Source organism: Bombina bombina, chromosome 2 (genome assembly GCF_027579735.1).
Source record: "Bombina bombina isolate aBomBom1 chromosome 2, aBomBom1.pri, whole genome shotgun sequence".
Classification (NCBI taxonomy): domain Eukaryota; kingdom Metazoa; phylum Chordata; class Amphibia; order Anura; family Bombinatoridae; genus Bombina; species Bombina bombina.
This window is the reverse complement of record NC_069500.1, coordinates 712,645,882-712,663,763: the sequence shown is the minus strand read 5'-3', so window position 1 is coordinate 712,663,763 and position 17,882 is coordinate 712,645,882. Positions and strand designations below refer to the sequence as shown.

The window sequence follows — 17,882 nt, the reverse complement described above, 5'->3', positions numbered from 1 at the left end:
TTAGCAAAATATGTCATTCAGCTAGGATAAATGTATATTATTTGAGCTTTCATTATATGCCTTTATTTAAGGATCATAAACACTCACTAGTTTAATGTTGAAAATTAATGACAAATGCTGTGAAGTTTAAAACAGCAGATAAAACTAATATTTATTAAATATTATGTGTTAGGGATGGAGGAAGAGAACGACAAGAAAGAAATAATCAAATCAGAACAAAATATAAATAAAAAATAAAAAGTAATAATAATAATAATAATATCCAACACATAAATATGAATATGAGTGTAAATTTTGGTTATTAAAGTGTTAGATTTAAGTTGTTTAATTTAATAGAATTAATTAAATAAGATATATGAAATAAGATATGTCCCATTCGAAATTCATTCCCGAGGGGAATATTGTTAATTATAAGTAACTTTCTAATTTACTCCTATTATTTTTTTTCGTTCTCTTGGTATCTTTATTTGAAAAAGCAGAACTGTAAGCATAGGAGCCAGTCCATTTTCGGATCAGCACCTGGATAGAGCTTTCTGATTGGTGTCTAAACGTAGACACCAATAAGCAAGCGCTACCTAGGTGCTGAACTAAAATGGGCTGGCTCCTAAGCTTACATTCAAGATATCAAAAGAACAGGAAAAAGTATATAATAGGAGTCAATTAGAAAGTTGCTTAAAATAGCATGCTATATCTGAATCCTGGAAGTTTAATTTTGACTAGACTATCCCTTTAAGATACTTATAAGCTCTTTAACATTTTTTTCCCCACACTGTTTTACATTGACTGACCCTTCTATAACATGCACATAATTCAAAATGTTTTATGGCACTTTAAGACTTCCAAAATGTTAGTACTAAGAAAATAATATTCAAGCAATACAATGGTAAAAGAATATGGTTTTATTAAAAGACATGGGAATGGTAAACCATTTTTTTTTAAAGAAATAACTATATACAGCAAATTTAAACAAAAAAGACATATGTACAAAATAAAGTTTAGCTGGTTTTAATGTCTCATTTGTAGAAATACATTTATTCAAACAGCTTGCAGGCATCCAAAATATTTCCATGCACTTCCTCATGGATGGAAAATTATTTATAAGTCTGCAAACTTTGCAAAGACTGGTTTTCGCTGTTGAGCGGTTAAGTGTTCACAGGCTTCTAAAAGATTTGCTATAATTAAAGTTTGTTGAATAGTTTTTGCTTTCACCCATATCCGCCCATTCATACCAATAACAATCTCCATTGGATAAATATTCATCAGCTCCTGAATAATGTCATTCTGTGGTGTAAGTAACCTGCAATATTAAAAAGAAGAGTATATTACACATTACAACAGTGGTTTCAAACTTTTTTTTTTTTATTATTCATATGAAACTGCTAATTTTCTCTGTCTGTTACCTCCAAAGGTAATGTAATATAATGATAAGTATTTATAAGAAACAGAATATAAAGTATCACAAAAACAACTTTACAGATAAAAGGTATCGTAAACACCTTTGCAATTGAAATAAATTTCTGTTGTCTTGCTATAAAATATCATATCAACTAAGTATTTTTAAAACAAATTAACACCTGGTTGACTGCAACTGCTTTAAATAGCCAAACTCCACCAAGCAGTTGGAGTAGCCAGCCTGAATTTGAGTCTGCAAACAACTGGGCTAACCACAGCTATAAATTTAGTATAAAGTACATTGTTTTACAGTATGTTATATGTGAAAGCCAGTTAAGGAGAGATATTTTGCTTCTTTAGAAGTCAGCAGGGTGCATTTGAAGTTCTGAGAACTAGTCTATCTACAATTTTCAAAGCTTAGTTACATGAAAAGGGGACAAAATAAAGTACAGGTAACAATCATCTCTGTCTGTGCCTTTGGCTTGCTTATTCTGTGTTCTGAGATACAAATAATAGTCTATATTTATTTAAAAATATTATCTTTCTGATTACAGTACTAAACTATCTTTCTGAGGGTACTATGTATACAAAAATATTGCATGTATAAGCTGTATTATGAAATGTAAATATTGCCTAAATGGTATGAGATGTTGTTTACACTTGGTACCATATCCCCTCTCCAGACTATCACATTTTAAAGATGCAAATATTCCAACACCCAAACCTTTTCCGGTCCAAAGCTGTTTGGACAAAGGGTTTTCTACCTGTATATTGCAAAGTTGTTATTCTCTGCATAACAAACATTCCATATAAAAAATAGCAAGGTGTTTACTGTCCCTATAAAAATGTATGCATGCACAAAACATTTTAATATATGTATGTTGGAGCTATTTCAAAGTATTACTAAAAATATATATGGCTGCTCTTGTGTTTAATAAACCTGGGTTTTCTATTTAGACTCGTCTTCTAATTGCTGTGAGAGGTATCCCTATTGGTCAGTGCCAAAAGGTACACAACATGCATTTTCTGTTAGTTTCAATTTAAAGAGAAATAGAAGTCAAACTATATTTCAATAGAGGTTTATATTTTGCCAAATTATCCTTTGCCTGTGTGCTTAATCCTTCAGCAGGAGTTAAAACGCAGAGGCCAACATGTACCCTTGCAACACTCAACTATTACCAGAAAAGGATACAAATGGATCAGTCATAGTCATAAAATACAATTTTAAATAACATTTCAATTTCCTTCTATTATTTAAATTTTCTTCATTCTTTATATATCCTGTGTTGAAGAAATAGCAATGCACATGGGTGAGCCAATCACACGAGGCATCTATGTGCATCTACCAATCAGCAGCTACTGAGCATATCTAGATATGCTTTTTTTAGCAAAGAATATCAAGAGAATGAAACAAATTAGAAAGTTGTTTAAAATTGCATGCTCTTTCCAAATCATGAAAGAAAAAAAAATTGGGTTTCATGTCCCTTTAATTTAAAACATTTTCTTCTCATTTACTGAAAAAGCAGCATGTGTGGTAAGCATTGGAAAATATAGCAAATGTTTAGTTTTCTTACTTTCTTACTAGCCCCAAAGAAACTTTAAACATAAATCCATCTTGTCCGATAACTCCCTTGCCATTTGCTCTCCCAGAGCTATCAATGCATGCCAGTTCTGGCTCCATGTCCTTATTTGCAACAATGAACTGACCATAAATAAGGTCACCAACCTAAAAACAAACAAATACATTGTTACTACAACAACTATGTGCGTATGCAGTAATAACTTTTACTAGAAGCATTTTTGGAAATGTAAGTATAATGCAAAAATGCTTCTACTTAAAATTGAAATGCACATTTAAATTTTGACATTTCTATCCCAATAACTTAAAAAATGCAAAAAGTAGCGTATATATAACATTAATATGTAGAGCCTTGTAGTCTTTTGAAAACAAACATTAAAAGGGACAGCAAAGTCAAAATAAAAGTTTAATGATTCAGACCGAGCATACAATTTTAAATAAACTTCACAATATACTTTTATTTCCTCATTTGCTTTGTTCTCTTGGTATCCTTTGTTAAAAAGAATACCTAGATAGAATCAAAAGCAGCAATGCATTACTGGGAATTAGCTGCCGATTGGCAACTGCATATATATGCCTCTTGTTATTGGCTCACCCAATGTATTTAGCTATCTCCCAGTAATGTACTTCCGCTTCTTCAACAACAACAAAAAATGAAAGTGAATGAAGCAAATTTTGTAAAGTTGTTTAAAATTGTATGCTCTAAAGCACTGGTTTTTAAACCTCTCCTCAGACCTCCCTAACAGGACAGATTTTGAGGCTATCTGAACTGGAGCACAGGTGAAATAATCAGCTGATTAGTAAACTTTGTTACTTTACCTGCTCGTTGGGGAGGCCTGAGGACAGGTTTGAAAACCAGTCTTCTAAATGAATCATGAAAGAAACAATTTGGGTTTCATGTCTATTTAATTTAGTTGTTTTGTCTCTAACTCTAATCACTTTTTTTTTTTTGCTAAAAGATTTTATTTTAGGAAAATATCAACGAAATTGATTATAAAAAAGGTTCCCTCAAGCACTAAAATGTTCACTGAATGAATTACTTGCACATTGCCCTACAGAAATATAGGTTTGCACACACGGTCCCTTCTATAAATGGATAATACTACTGCTTTACAGTCTGTGTAATAACATGCTGTTAAACGGATGAGAAACAGGAAAGCCATACTTTTGCTTTGCATACAAAAAAAGAAACACTCTACCAGAAACGAACAGCTCAGTGGCTTGCTCTATGGTTAGCTACCACCTAGAAGCAGCCTCTTTTAGCCCAGTTGAGTTTTTCACAAAGGAAAACTTTCCTGAAGTATATCAATCTGATCCTGAAGTGTAAGGTCAGCCCAGCCCCAAAATACCAGGCAATTCTCATTGAACAAGAAACTTGATAACCCCAGACGATCGTTTTGGCCTTCTGTGGGCCTCGTCAGTAAGGTGCAGCCATATTCTTCTAGGCACACTGGGCAAGGAGTCCACGTCGGGTTTCCTCCCCATCACCCTTAGGGAGACTTCCCCAGGGTCATAACACAAAAGCATACAAAGAGAGAAGCACTCTACCAGGAACCCAAGGGAAAAAGGGGAAACCAGACGTGGATTCCTTGCTCAGTGTGCTTAAGGGAATATGGCTACACCTCACTGATGAGGCCCTATGTAGGCCGAAACGATCGTCTGGGGTTGCTGTGTTCCTTGTTAAGAGAGGAATTCCCTGTTATTTCGCACTGGACTGACAGTAATAGGCGGGATCAGACTGATATACTACAGGAATGTTCTACTCTGTGAAAAGATTTACTGGGCAAAAAAAGAAGCTTCACCCAATCGCCAAAGAACAGGCTAACAATGTTATTGAGCTGGTTGTTCATTCCTGTAAGTGCACTTTTCTCTGTGTGTATACTTCTGCTTTGTCGTAAACCAGTGTGTTATTTGTCTGGGATTTATTAGCTTATTTTGAAACATTTGCACTGAGTGTATTTTAAACTAAAAAAAAAAAAAGTGTGCTGTCACACTTCTAAATACTTCAGAAAACTGTGAATTTTATGTCTGAAATACTTTACGTATGTACAGTGATTCCGCTAATTCTAGTACATTGCTCAGTGTGTTTAGGCATCATTCTATTTAGCATTTAACACTTGTTTCTTTGATGACGAACTGAAAATGATTTTGTGCATTGCCCTAGGTAATCCCACTGTAGTATGTACCTGTAGTGTGAAAATGATCTTTCTAGGAATAACCTTTAATTAAAAAAATTATAAATAAAAACAGCATCAAGAAATAGAAGTGTAAATATTACTGTAAGAGACTCAAAGGTCACTAGAAATCTTACCTTTACATTTGGTCTGTTTTTTTTAGTTGCACCTTCAAACGCCAGGAAAGACAATAATGCTTGGTCACTGCCCCCAACATCCACTTTAAAAATATCACCAGATTTTGTTGTCACAATTCCAATGACATGGTCCGCTTTCACTGGTACATACTATTCAAGAGAAATGCATGACATTATAGAAATCTATTGATATGTGATGGTTTAACAAAAACACACTAATTGTAACATTCTTACTTTATAATTATTTGATAAATGTAGAGCTACTACAAAAAGTGCAGTACAATGTTATGCACTCAAATAGAAAATGCATCTCTACACTTGAAAACCAAGGAAAATTTGTTTATTTTCACAAAACCCAAAAGCTTAGATCTTTGCTTGTAAAAACAATGGAAGTTTGTATTTTTTCATTTAATGAGATTTGTTGTAAAAAAAAAAAGAAATGTGTGAAACTATTTGCTTTTATGCCCTTTATATGCAATTGTTGTTGTACAGTGTAGAATCAGTGCATGAAACACTAAATACTTTTTCTGTGTGTGCCTCTGTCTTGACACTTTTTGCCCTCACTGCTTACGGTACAGTTTGCATGCAAGCAGACGGAGAATTCTTTATCCTCATTAGGTTCAGATCTGTGAGGCAGAGACAAGTTTATCTTTTAAAAAGATATGAAAGAGTGCCCCTTTAGAAAAAGTTAAATCAATGTAAAAATAAAAAACAGTATACAACTTACTTGTTTTCTTGCACAATGTGCACTTCTCAGTGTAGCCACTGCCTTTAGTGAAGTAAGAGAGCTACCATTATAGGATACTAACCACTAAATACATTTCAAGCACCTCCCTCTAATCACAGGTGCTGCCAGGTATCTGAAGAAGAGTTGCTCTGGAATTTAGTGAAAGATGGATTTCAATATGGCAGCACCTATGACTACAGAGAGGTGAACAATAACTTCCCTAGGTTTATAAAATGCATTTAGTGTTTAATGTCCCTTTAAAGGGGCAGTAAACCTACACAATAATCTTATATAATTCTGCAGAATTATATATTATCTTAGCGGCAACTTTATATAACAAAGTATTTCAGAGATATTTTATCACAAAGTAGAATTTTGCAGAATGCCGCTTCTGGCTCTACTAAGCGGGTCTGTTTTTTTCCTAAGCACATCCCGGCACGAAGTCTAGTCACAGCCGGCCCGATCGAGCCATTAAACTGAATGTAGCTCACTCCTGCTACCAGACCAGGCTACATTCAGTTTAATGGCCAGCTGTGACTAGACAGCGTGCCGCGATGCGCTTAGGAAAAAAACAGGCCCGCTTAGTAGAGCCTGGAGCGGCGTTCTGCAAAATTCTACTTTGTGATAAAATATCTCAGAAATACTTTGTTATATAATTCTGCACTATGCAGAATTATATAACATAATTGTGAAGGTTTAATGCCCCTTTAAGTTCAACTGTCACATTTTGCAGCAAACGTCCTCTATTGAGCATGGGCAACAAAATAACTGGAGCTAGTGCAGGTGTCTCCTATCAACCACTTCAATGGAAAAGCTATTCTTTAGCCTTTTAGTAGAGACCACAGGCCCCTTGTAGGGCTGTGGCAGCAAGTAATGGATCCTACACAAACTAAGTTTAAAGGGCTATAATAGTAGACAAATTATATGCTCTAATTCGTTAGAGCTTGTAATTGTAAGACTATTGATCCTTAGTAGATTATTTACACTTACTCTAACGTAGTGCTAAAAATCATATACACGTTGATTATAAGAAAAAAAACTTGCCCTCTTTTGCTGAGAGTCCACCCAGTACACAGAGGGTTCCCGATGCCTGAGCAGTCCACACTTGCTGACCAGCAGATCATCCCCCTGCCTCATAAGTCCGGGCCCGCACACTACCCGCACCTTGCCGGTAATTCCAGAGGACGTTGAGAGGGAAAGAAGGGCATCTTGTGATTGTGCTGGGAGCAGCAACACATCTCCGGGTAACACTACCCGACCCACCGCCTCCAGCACTACTACACCGGCCATGTTGCTAGCAAAAGCATGTACAAGAAATAAGGGGCGGTGCAAACATTTTTTGGTCATTCCTAATCCTAAATCTCACACGTTTAACTATCTAGTTGCAAAAGAGCCATGACTAAAGCGCATAGTGTAGGAAAACGTCGCAACCCCTTGTGTCAACTAAAAGGTTAAATGCAAGAAAGAAGATGCGGCATGTTGTTTTCTGATTACTATGCCAGTAAATGCAATGTACTGGCATCGTAACCAGAAAACAACATGGATGCCGCATCTTCTTTCTCTTCTGCCCTATAACGTCATCAAAAGTGGTCCTAAATGTGAGCCCATGCGACTATCAGCTTCTGAGAGTTTTGATATGTAGAAATACATAGCTGATCAACGAAGACCAAGACGAATGACAGAACAGAGGACACACCTGAAACAAATTTATACACAGAGGTGATTTTTTTTAACACATAAGTTTAATTAGGGACACAAAACCCATTTTTTTCCTTTCATGATTCAGATAGATCATGTAATTTTAAGCAACTTTTTAATTTACTCCTATTATGAAATGTTCTTCATTCTCTTTCTATCTTTATTTGAAAAAGCAAGAATGTTACCTTAGGAGCCGGTGTTCTAAAATAAGTCGGGACCGCATAAGAATGTGGGACCTACGTCACTTCCGGTGATGTGAAACAGCTGCTGGAGGTGTGTCTCACTGCGCATGCGCAAGAGGCCCAACCTCCTCAAAACAGCTATTTAAGCCTACGCAACGGGTTGCCCACAATGCTGTGCTTGCGCACACGGCCCTACTCCTCACTCATCAGAGACAAGGCGCAGGTGGCACACTGGCAACACGACCCTATTGGTTGTACAGTCACTGACACATGGACCAATCAGATAATGCAGTAACGCTTTTTTCCTATGTATTATCTGATCGGTCCTTAGTCCGTTTGTTTTGCCCACCTACATTCAATTTCCAAATTGGTCCATCGTGTACCGCCGACTGCTTATGGGGGTTACAGGGGGTGCTGATGAGGCTTATGTAGTTTACAGAGGGGGTGCTTATGGGGGTTACAGGGGGTGCTGATGTGGCTTATGTAGGTTGCAGAGTGGGTGCTTATGGGGGTTACAGGGGGAGCAGATGGGGCTTATGTAGGTTACAGAGTGGGTGCTTATAGGGTTACATGGGGTGCTGATGTAGGTTACACGGTCGGTGCTTATGGGGTTACATGGGGTGCTGATGAGGCTTATGTAGGTTACACGGTCGGTGCTTATGGGGTTACAGGGGGTGCTGATGGGGCTTATGTAGGTTACACGGTCGGTGCTTATGGGGTTACATGGGGTGCTGATGAGGCTTATGTAGGTTACACGGTCGGTGCTTATGGGGTTACAGGGGGTGCTGATGGGGCTTATGTAGCTTACACAGGGGGTGCTTATGGGGGTTACAGGGGGTGCTGATGAGGCTTATGTAGGTTACACAGGGGGTGCTTATGGGGTTACAGGGGGTGCTGATGAGGCTTATGTAGGTTACACAGGGGGTGCTTATAGGGTTACAGGGGGTGCTGATGAGGCTTATGTAGGTTACACAGGGGGTGCTTATGGGGTTACAGGGGGTGCTGATGAGGCTTATGTAGGTTACACAGGGGGTGCTTATGGGGTTACAGGGGGTGCTGATGAGGCTTATGTAGGTTACACAGGGGGTGCTTATGGGGGTTACAGGGGGTGCTGATGGGGCTTATGTAGGTTACACAGGGGGTGCTTATGGGGGTTACAGGGGGTGCTGATGAGGCTTATGTAGGTTACACAGGGGGTGCTTATGGGGTTACAAGGGGTGCTGATGAGGCTTATGTAGGTTACACAGGGGGGTGCTTATGAGGCTTATGTAGGTTACACAGGGGGTGCTTATGGGGTTACATGGGGTGCTGATGAGGCTTATGTAGGTTACAGAGGGGGTGCTTATGGGGGTTACAGGGGGTGCTGATGAGGCTTATGTAGGTTACAGAGTGGGTGCTTATGGGGGTTACAGGGGGTGCTGATGGGGCTTATGTAGTTTACAGAGGGGGTGCTTATGGGGTTACATGGGGTGCTGATGAGGCTTATGTAGGTTACACGGTCGGTGCTTATGGGGTTACATGGGGTGCTGATGAGGCTTATGTAGGTTACACGGTCGGTGCTTATGGGGTTACAGGGGGTGCTGATGAGGCTTATGTAGCTTACACAGGGGGTGCTTATGGGGGTTACAGGGGGTGCTGATGAGGCTTATGTAGGTTACACAGGGGGTGCTTATGGGGTTACAGGGGGTGCTGATGAGGCTTATGTAGGTTACACAGGGGGTGCTTATAGGGTTACAGGGGGTGCTGATGAGGCTTATGTAGGTTACACAGGGGGTGCTTATGGGGTTACAGGGGGTGCTGATGAGGCTTATGTAGGTTACACAGGGGGTGCTTATGGGGTTACATGGGGTGCTGATGAGGCTTATGTAGGTTACACAGGGGGTGCTGATGGGGCTTATGTAGCTTACACAGGGGGTGCTTATGGGGTTACAGGGGGTGCTGATGAGGCTTATGTAGGTTACACAGGGGGTGCTTATGGGGTTACAGGGGGTGCTGATGAGGCTTATGTAGGTTACACGGTCAGTGCTTATGGGGTTACAGGGGGTGCTGATGAGGCTTATGTAGCTTACACAGGGGGTGCTTATGGGGTTACAGGGGGTGCTGATGGGGCTTATGTAGGTTACACAGGGGGTGCTTATGGGGTTACATGGGGTGCTGATGAGGCTTATGTAGGTTACACAGGGGGTGCTTATGGGGGTTACAGGGGGAGCGGATGGGGCTTATGTAGGTTACAGAGTGGGTGCTTATAGGGTTACATGGGGTGCTGATGAGGCTTATGTAGGTTACACGGTCGGTGCTTATGGGGTTACAGGGGGTGCTGATGAGGCTTATGTAGGTTACACGGTCGGTGCTTATGGGGTTACAGGGGGTGCTGATGGGGCTTATGTAGCTTTCACAGGGGGTGCTTATGGGGTTACAGGGGGTGCTGATGGGGCTTATGTAGGTTACACAGGGGGTGCTTATGGGGGTTACATGGGGTGCTGATGAGGCTTATGTAGGTTACACAGGGGGTGCTTATGGGGGTTACATGGGGTGCTGATGAGGCTTATGTAGGTTACACAGGGGGTGCTTATGGGGTTACATGGGGTGCTGATGAGGCTTATGTAGCTTACACAGGGGGTGCTTATGGGGGTTACAGGGGGTGCTGATGAGGCTTATGTAGGTTACACAGGGGGTGCTTATGGGGTTACATGGGGTGCTGATGAGGCTTATGTAGGTTACACAGGGGGTGCTTATGGGGTTACATGGGGTGCTGATGAGGCTTATGTAGCTTACACAGGGGGTGCTTATGGGGGTTACAGGGGGTGCTGATGAGGCTTATGTAGGTTACACGGTCGGTGCTTATGGGGTTACATGGGGTGCTGATGAGGCTTATGTAGGTTACACAGGGGGTGCTGATGGGGCATATGTAGCGTACACAGGGGGTGCTTATGGGGTTACAGGGGGTGCTGATGAGGCTTATGTAGGTTACACAGGGGGTGCTTATGGGGTTACATGGGGTGCTGATGGGGCTTATGTAGGTTACACAGGGGGTGCTTATGGGGGGTTACAGGGGGTGCTGATGAGGCTTATGTAGCTTACACAGGGGGTGCTTATGGGGGTTACAGGGGGTGCTGATGAGGCTTATGTAGGTTACACAGGGGGTGCTTATGGGGTTACATGGGGTGCTGATGAGGCTTATGTAGGTTACACAGGGGGTGCTTATGGGGTTACAGGGGGTGCTGATGAGGCTTATGTAGCTTACACAGGGGGTGCTTATGGGGGTTACAGGGGGTGCTGATGAGGCTTATGTAGGTTACACAGGGGGTGCTTATGGGGTTACATGGGGTGCTGATGAGGCTTATGTAGCTTACACAGGGGGTGCTTATGGGGGTTACAGGGGGTGCTGATGAGGCTTATGTAGGTTACACAGGGGGTGCTTATGGGGTTACATGGGGTGCTGATGAGGCTTATGTAGGTTACACAGGGGGTGCTTATGGGGGTTACAGGGGGTGCTGATGAGGCTTATGTAGGTTACACGGTCGGTGCTTATGGGGTTACATGGGGTGCTGATGAGGCTTATGTAGGTTACACAGGGGGTGCTGATGGGGCTTATGTAGCTTACACAGGGGGTGCTTATGGGGTTACAGGGGGTGCTGATGAGGCTTATGTAGGTTACACAGGGGGTGCTGATGGGGCTTATGTAGCTTACACAGGGGGTGCTTATGGGGTTACAGGGGGTGCTGATGGGGCTTATGTAGGTTACACAGGGGGTGCTTATAGGGTTACAGGGGGTGCTGATGAGGCTTATGTAGCTTACACAGGGGGTGCTTATGGGGTTACAGGGGGTGCTGATGAGGCTTATGTAGGTTACACAGGGGGTGCTTATGGGGTTACATGGGGTGCTGATGAGGCTTATGTAGGTTACACAGGGGGTGCTTATGGGGTTACATGGGGTGCTGATGAGGCTTATGTAGGTTACACAGGGGGTGCTTATGGGGTTACAGGGGGTGCTGATGAGGCTTATGTAGGTTACACGGTCGGTGCTTATGAGGTTACATGGGGTGCTGATGAGGCTTATGTAGGTTACACAGGGGGTGCTGATGGGGCTTATGTAGCTTACACAGGGGGTGCTTATGGGGTTACAGGGGGTGCTGATGAGGCTTATGTAGGTTACACAGGGGGTGCTGATGGGGCTTATGTAGCTTACACAGGGGGTGCTTATGGGGTTACAGGGGGTGCTGATGGGGCTTATGTAGGTTACACAGGGGGTGCTTATAGGGTTATAGGGGGTGCTGATGAGGCTTATGTAGCTTACACAGGGGGTGCTTATGGGGTTACATGGGGTGCTGATGAGGCTTATGTAGGTTACACAGGGGGTGCTTATGGGGTTACAGGGGGTGCTGATGAGGCTTATGTATGTTACACAGGGGGTGGTTATGTGGGTTACAGGGGGAGCTGATGGGGCTTATGTAGGTTACACAGGGGGTGCTTATGGGGTTACAGGGGGTGCTGATGGGGCTTATGTAGGTTACACAGGGGGTGCTTATGGGGTTACAGGGGGTGCTGATGAGGCTTATGTAGGTTACACAGGGGGTGCTTATGGGGTTACAGGGGGTGCTGATGAGGCTTATGTAGCTTACACAGGGGGTGCTTATGGGGTTACAGAGGGTGCTGATGAGGCTTATGTAGGTTACACAGGGGGTGCTTATGGGGTTACAGGGGGTGCTGATGAGGCTTATGTAGCTTACACAGGAGGTGCTTATGGGGTTACAGGGGGTGCTGATGAGGCTTATGTAGGTTACACAGGGGGTGCTTATGGGGTTACAGGGGGTGCTGATGAGGCTTATGTAGCTTACACAGGAGGTGCTTATGGGGTTACATGGGGTGCTGATGGGGCTTATGTAGCTTACACAGGGGGTGCTTATCGGGTTACAGGGGGTGCTGATGAGGCCTATGTAGCTTACACAGGGGGTGCTTATGGGGTTACAGGGGGTGCTGATGAGGCTTATGTAGGTTACACAGGGGGTGCTTATGGGGTTACATGGGGTGCTGATGAGGCTTATGTAGGTTACACAGGGGGTGCTTATGGGGTTACAGGGGGTGCTGATGAGGCTTATGTAGGTTACACAGGGGGTGCTTATGGGGTTACATGGGGTGCTGATGAGGCTTATGTAGGTTACACAGGGGGTGCTTATGGGGTTACATGGGGTGCTGATGAGGCTTATGTAGCTTACACAGGGGGTGCTTATGGGGGTTACATGGGGTGCTGATGAGGCTTATGTAGGTTACACAGGGGGTGCTTATAGGGTTACATGGGGTGCTGATGAGGCTTATGTAGGTTACACGGTCGGTGCTTATGGGGTTACATGGGGTGCTGATGAGTCTTATGTAGCTTACACAGGGGGTGCTTATGGGGTTACATGGGGTGCTGATGAGGCTTATGTAGGTTACACGGTCGGTGCTTATGGGGTTACAGGGGGTGCTGATGAGGCTTATGTAGCTTACACAGGGGGTGCTTATGGGGTTACAGGGGGTGCTGATGAGGCTTATGTAGGTTACACAGGGGGTGCTTATGGGGTTACAGGGGGTGCTGATGAGGCTTATGTAGGTTACACAGGGGGTGCTTATGGGGGTTACAGGGGGTGCTTATGGGGGTTACAGGGGGTGCTTATGGGGGTTACAGGGGGTGCTGATGAGGCTTATGTAGGTTACACGGTCGGTGCTTATGGGGTTACAGGGGGTGCTGATGAGGCTTATGTAGCTTACAGAGGGGGTGCTTATGGGGTTACAGGGGGTGCTGATGAGGCTTATGTAGGTTACACAGGGGGTGCTTATGGGGGCTACAGGGGGTGCTGATGGGGCTTATGTAGGTTACACAGGGGGTGCTTATGGGGGGTTACAGGGGGAGCGGATAGTCTTATTTAGGTTATAGAGGGGGTGCTTATAGGGGTTAAAGGGGATGCTGATTGGACTTATGTAGGTTTTAGAGGGGGTGCTTATGGGGGTTAGAGGGGTGCTTATGGGGGTTACAGTGGAAGCTGATGTGGCTTATGTAGGTTACCCCCTGTGTAACCTACATAAGCCCCATCAGCACCCTCTGTAACCTCCATAAGCACCGCCTGTGTAGCCTACATAAGCCCCATCAGCACCCCCTGTGTAGCCTACATAAGCCCCATCAGCACCCCCTGTAACCTCCATAAGCCGTGTGCGTAAGCGCGGTATTGTGTGCGCCTGTGCAATAAAGATTACGGGCCATAGAATTCCTCAACCCATTGCGTAGGCTTAAAGGGACATGAAACCTAACATTTTTCTTTCATGATTCAGATAGAGGATACAATTTTAAACAACTTTTTAATTTACTTCTATTATCTAATTTGTTTCATTCTCTTGGTATAATTTGTTGAAGGAGCAGCAGTGCACTACTGGTTTCTAGCTGAACATATGGGTGAGCCAATGACAATCTGTAAATATATGCAGCCACCAATCAGCAGCTAGAGCCTAGGTTCTTTGCTGCTCCTCAGCTTACCTAGATAAACCTTTCAGCAAAGGATAACAAGAGAAGGAAGCAAATTAAATAATAGAAGTAAATTAGAAAGTTGTTTAAAATTGTATTCTCTATCTGAATCATGAAAGAACATTTTTGGGTTTCATGTCCCTTTAAACAGCTGTTTTGACAAGGTTGGGCCTCTTGCACATGCGCAGTGAGCGCCACACACCTCCAGCAGCTGATTCATGTCACCGGAAGTGACGTAGGTCCCGCATTCTTATGCGGTCCCGACTTATTTAAGAATTTTTATTGCAGGACCATTTTATACCTGTTTGTTAAAGTCTGTAGTTGTTTTCACTCGTGAAAGTTTACATGTCTGTCTAGGTTTGTTTTTTTTCTGCTAGGCACCCAGACTAAGTATTTTTAGACAATATTTTACAGCAATACCCTAATATGAGAAAAATCCTCCACATGGAGCATAAAACAGTTCAGTTTTTGTATCATATTTTCCATATAATACATGGCAAGCAACAACATGATAGTCACTATTTCATAAATATTTCCTATTGTATATAGGTAACCTTGTAGCATCAGTTCTCCTTCCCAAACCATCAAAATGTAACATTGTATACCTGTGTTATTCAGTAACCTAGCTGAACACACCTGGGTGAGCCAATGTCAAGAGACAAATGTGTGTAGCCACCAATCACCAGCTCGCTCCAATTAGTGCATTGCTGCTGAGGCTATTGCTATGTACATGTGCCTTTCAACAAATGAAATATAATAATATATGTGAATTTAAAAGTGTTTAAAAATGACATGCTCTATCTGAGACATTAAAGTAAGAGATAATAATAAGCTTTGTTGTGTATTACAGTTTTCTTTTTAAACACAGATGATTATTTTCTCAAAAAGATTCCTTTTTGTTTAAACATTGAGTCTGATGACAGATAAGAACTAAAAGGCCCACCACCTCTATCCATATTTATTTCTGAGGTTTAAAGTGATGGTAAACACAGATTATTTTGCAATCGTTGTGCAAAAAAAAGTGTATTGGTACCATTATTGGTCCGTAGTGTACAAGACACCCCCCCCCCTGCTCTCCCACTTTAAAGAATGTTTTTTCCAAGTGGTGACGTATTCACTGTTTATCCAATATTTGTGGGAGCCATACGGCAAGAATCCGTTTCTTTCAACTGCAGACATGTAGTGCTCAAGACGTGTGCATGCTCCTTAGGTCCCTGTGTTTCAACAAAAGATACCAAGAGAAGGAAGAAAAATTTATAATAGAAGTAAATTAAAAAGTTATTAAAAATTGCATGCTCTATCTTAATCGTGAAAAAAAAATTGTGTCCCTTTAAGTCTTTTTTTTGTTTGTTTTGTGTGTGTGTTTAAACCTATTTTTAACCATAATATGTTCATAAACAAATTGTTCTGCAGCAAATACAGCAATGTTTTCTGAAACTAATACTGTCGATGAGAAGATAAGTTATCTAGACAAAAAAGAGCTTCAAAAGAAATCTGAACATGAAGATGATGCAGAAGAAAATGAATCCTCTCTGGAATTCCTTAATCTACTTCAGATTGATTCAGATTCTGACCGTTCTCAATCATTCCAACAAGAATGTGAGAGATGGTGTTCGGTAAGTGTTTTTTTGCAAAGCAGGGGGTGTTAAATTCCTCATTGATCCTCATTCCATGTTTGCTATTTTTGTTTAACTTTATTAATTTTATTACTTTTCCAGCAAGTTACAAGAAAGAAAGAAAAACATACAGAGACAATAATTTAGTCAGCTAAGGAACACAGACATACAATAGTATGACCATGACTAGTAATGATTAGAGTTCTTACAGTTGCTGGATTCCAGGTCTCACAGTCGTATCCGTAAAAAGTAAAAAAAGTTATTTTTTTAATAATCCCCATCCAGCGAGGTTTTGGCTATCTTGACTACAATCTAGATTAGTAACTTGAACGAGTTACAGAACATCAAGCAGAAACAATACAATAAGTACACATTAAAGGGACATAAAACCTAAGAAATGGAATTAAAAGATTTAAAATAACTGCACAAAAACATTATAGTTCATCATTTATTGTTATTAACTATTTTTTAATATAATGCCCAAAATTTAATTACAAATTATCTTTATTTGCACTCCCTCCTTTTAGCTAATTATGCAAAGCCGTTCGGGAGTGCACAACGCCATACAGGGAGTGCAGAATTATTAGGCAAGTTGTATTTTTGAGGATTAATTTTATTATTGAACAACAACCATGTTCTCAATGAACCCAAAAAACTCATTAATATCAAAGCTGAATATTTTTGGAAGTAGTTTTTAGTTTGTTTTTAGTTATAGCTATTTTAGGGGGATATCTGTGTGTGCAGGTGACTATTACTGTGCATAATTATTAGGCAACTTAACAAAAAACAAATATATACCCATTTCAATTATTTATTTTTACCAGTGAAACCAATATAACATCTCAACATTCACAAATAAACATTTCTGACATTCAAAAACAAAACAAAAACAAATCAGTGACCAATATAGCCACCTTTTTTTGCAAGGACACTCAAAAGCCTGCCATCCATGGATTCTGTCAGTGTTTTGATCTGTTCACCATCAACATTGCGTGCAGCAGCAACCACAGCCTCCCAGACACTGTTCAGAGAGGTGTACTGTTTTCCCTCCTTGTAAATCTCACATTTGATGATGGACCACAGGTTCTCAATGGGGTTCAGATCAGGTGAACAAGGAGGCCATGTCATTAGATTTTCTTCTTTTATACCCTTTCTTGCCAGCCACGCTGTGGAGTACTTGGACGCGTGTGATGGAGCATTGTCCTGCATGAAAATCATGTTTTTCTTGAAGGATGCAGACTTCTTCCTGTACCACTGCTTGAAGAAGGTGTCTTCCAGAAACTGTCAGTAGGACTGGGAGTTGAGCTTGACTCCATCCTCAACCCGAAAAGGCCCCACAAGCTCATCTTTGATGATACCAGCCCAAACCAGTACTCCACCTCCACCTTGCTGGCGTCTGAGTCGGACTGGAGCTCTCTGCCCTTTACCAATCCAGCCACGGGCCCATCCATCTGGCCCATCAAGACTCACTCTCATTTCATCAGTCCATAAAACCTTAGAAAAATCAGTCTTGAGATATTTCTTGGCCCAGTCTTGACGTTTCAGCTTGTGTGTCTTGTTCAGTGTTGGTCGTCTTTCAGCCTTTCTTACCTTGGCCATGTCTCTGAGTATTGCACACCTTGTGCTTTTGGGCACTCCAGTGATGTTGCAGCTCTGAAATATGGCCAAACTGGTGGCAAGTGGCATCTTGGCAGCTGCACACTTGACTTTTCTCAGTTCATGGGCAGTTATTTTGCGCCTTGGTTTTTCCACACGCTTCTTGCGACCCTGTTGACTATTTTGAATGAAACGCTTGATTGTTCGATGATCACGCTTCAGAAGCTTTGCAATTTTAAGAGTGCTGCATCCCTCTGCAAGATATCTCACTATTTTTTACTTTTC

The 17,882-nt window shown here is 41.8% G+C and overlaps 2 protein-coding genes across 2 annotated transcripts in view; one reads left to right on the top strand and one right to left on the bottom strand.

Annotated features, from left to right (window-relative positions):
- Window positions 1–884: 884 nt before the first annotated feature.
- EXOSC3 (exosome component 3) lies at window positions 885–7,396 on the bottom strand. The gene is made up of 4 exons (XM_053700638.1): window positions 7,054–7,396; window positions 5,283–5,432; window positions 2,967–3,118; window positions 885–1,297 (listed from the first exon to the last, which is right to left on the bottom strand). The coding sequence occupies exons 1-4, from the start codon at window positions 7,354–7,356 to the stop codon at window positions 1,096–1,098; spliced, it is 807 nt and encodes a 268-aa protein (XP_053556613.1). The 5' UTR covers window positions 7,357–7,396; the 3' UTR covers window positions 885–1,095.
- Window positions 7,397–7,616: 220 nt separating this feature from the next.
- TRMT10B (tRNA methyltransferase 10B) overlaps window positions 7,617–17,882 on the top strand; it is a 35,601-nt gene continuing 25,335 nt past the window's right edge. Inside the window, exons 1-2 of the mRNA XM_053700637.1 lie at window positions 7,617–7,728; window positions 15,799–16,001. Coding sequence (XP_053556612.1) covers window positions 15,810–16,001 — 192 coding nt within the window. The 5' untranslated portion in view covers window positions 7,617–7,728; window positions 15,799–15,809. The remainder of the gene's footprint in view (window positions 7,729–15,798; window positions 16,002–17,882) is intronic.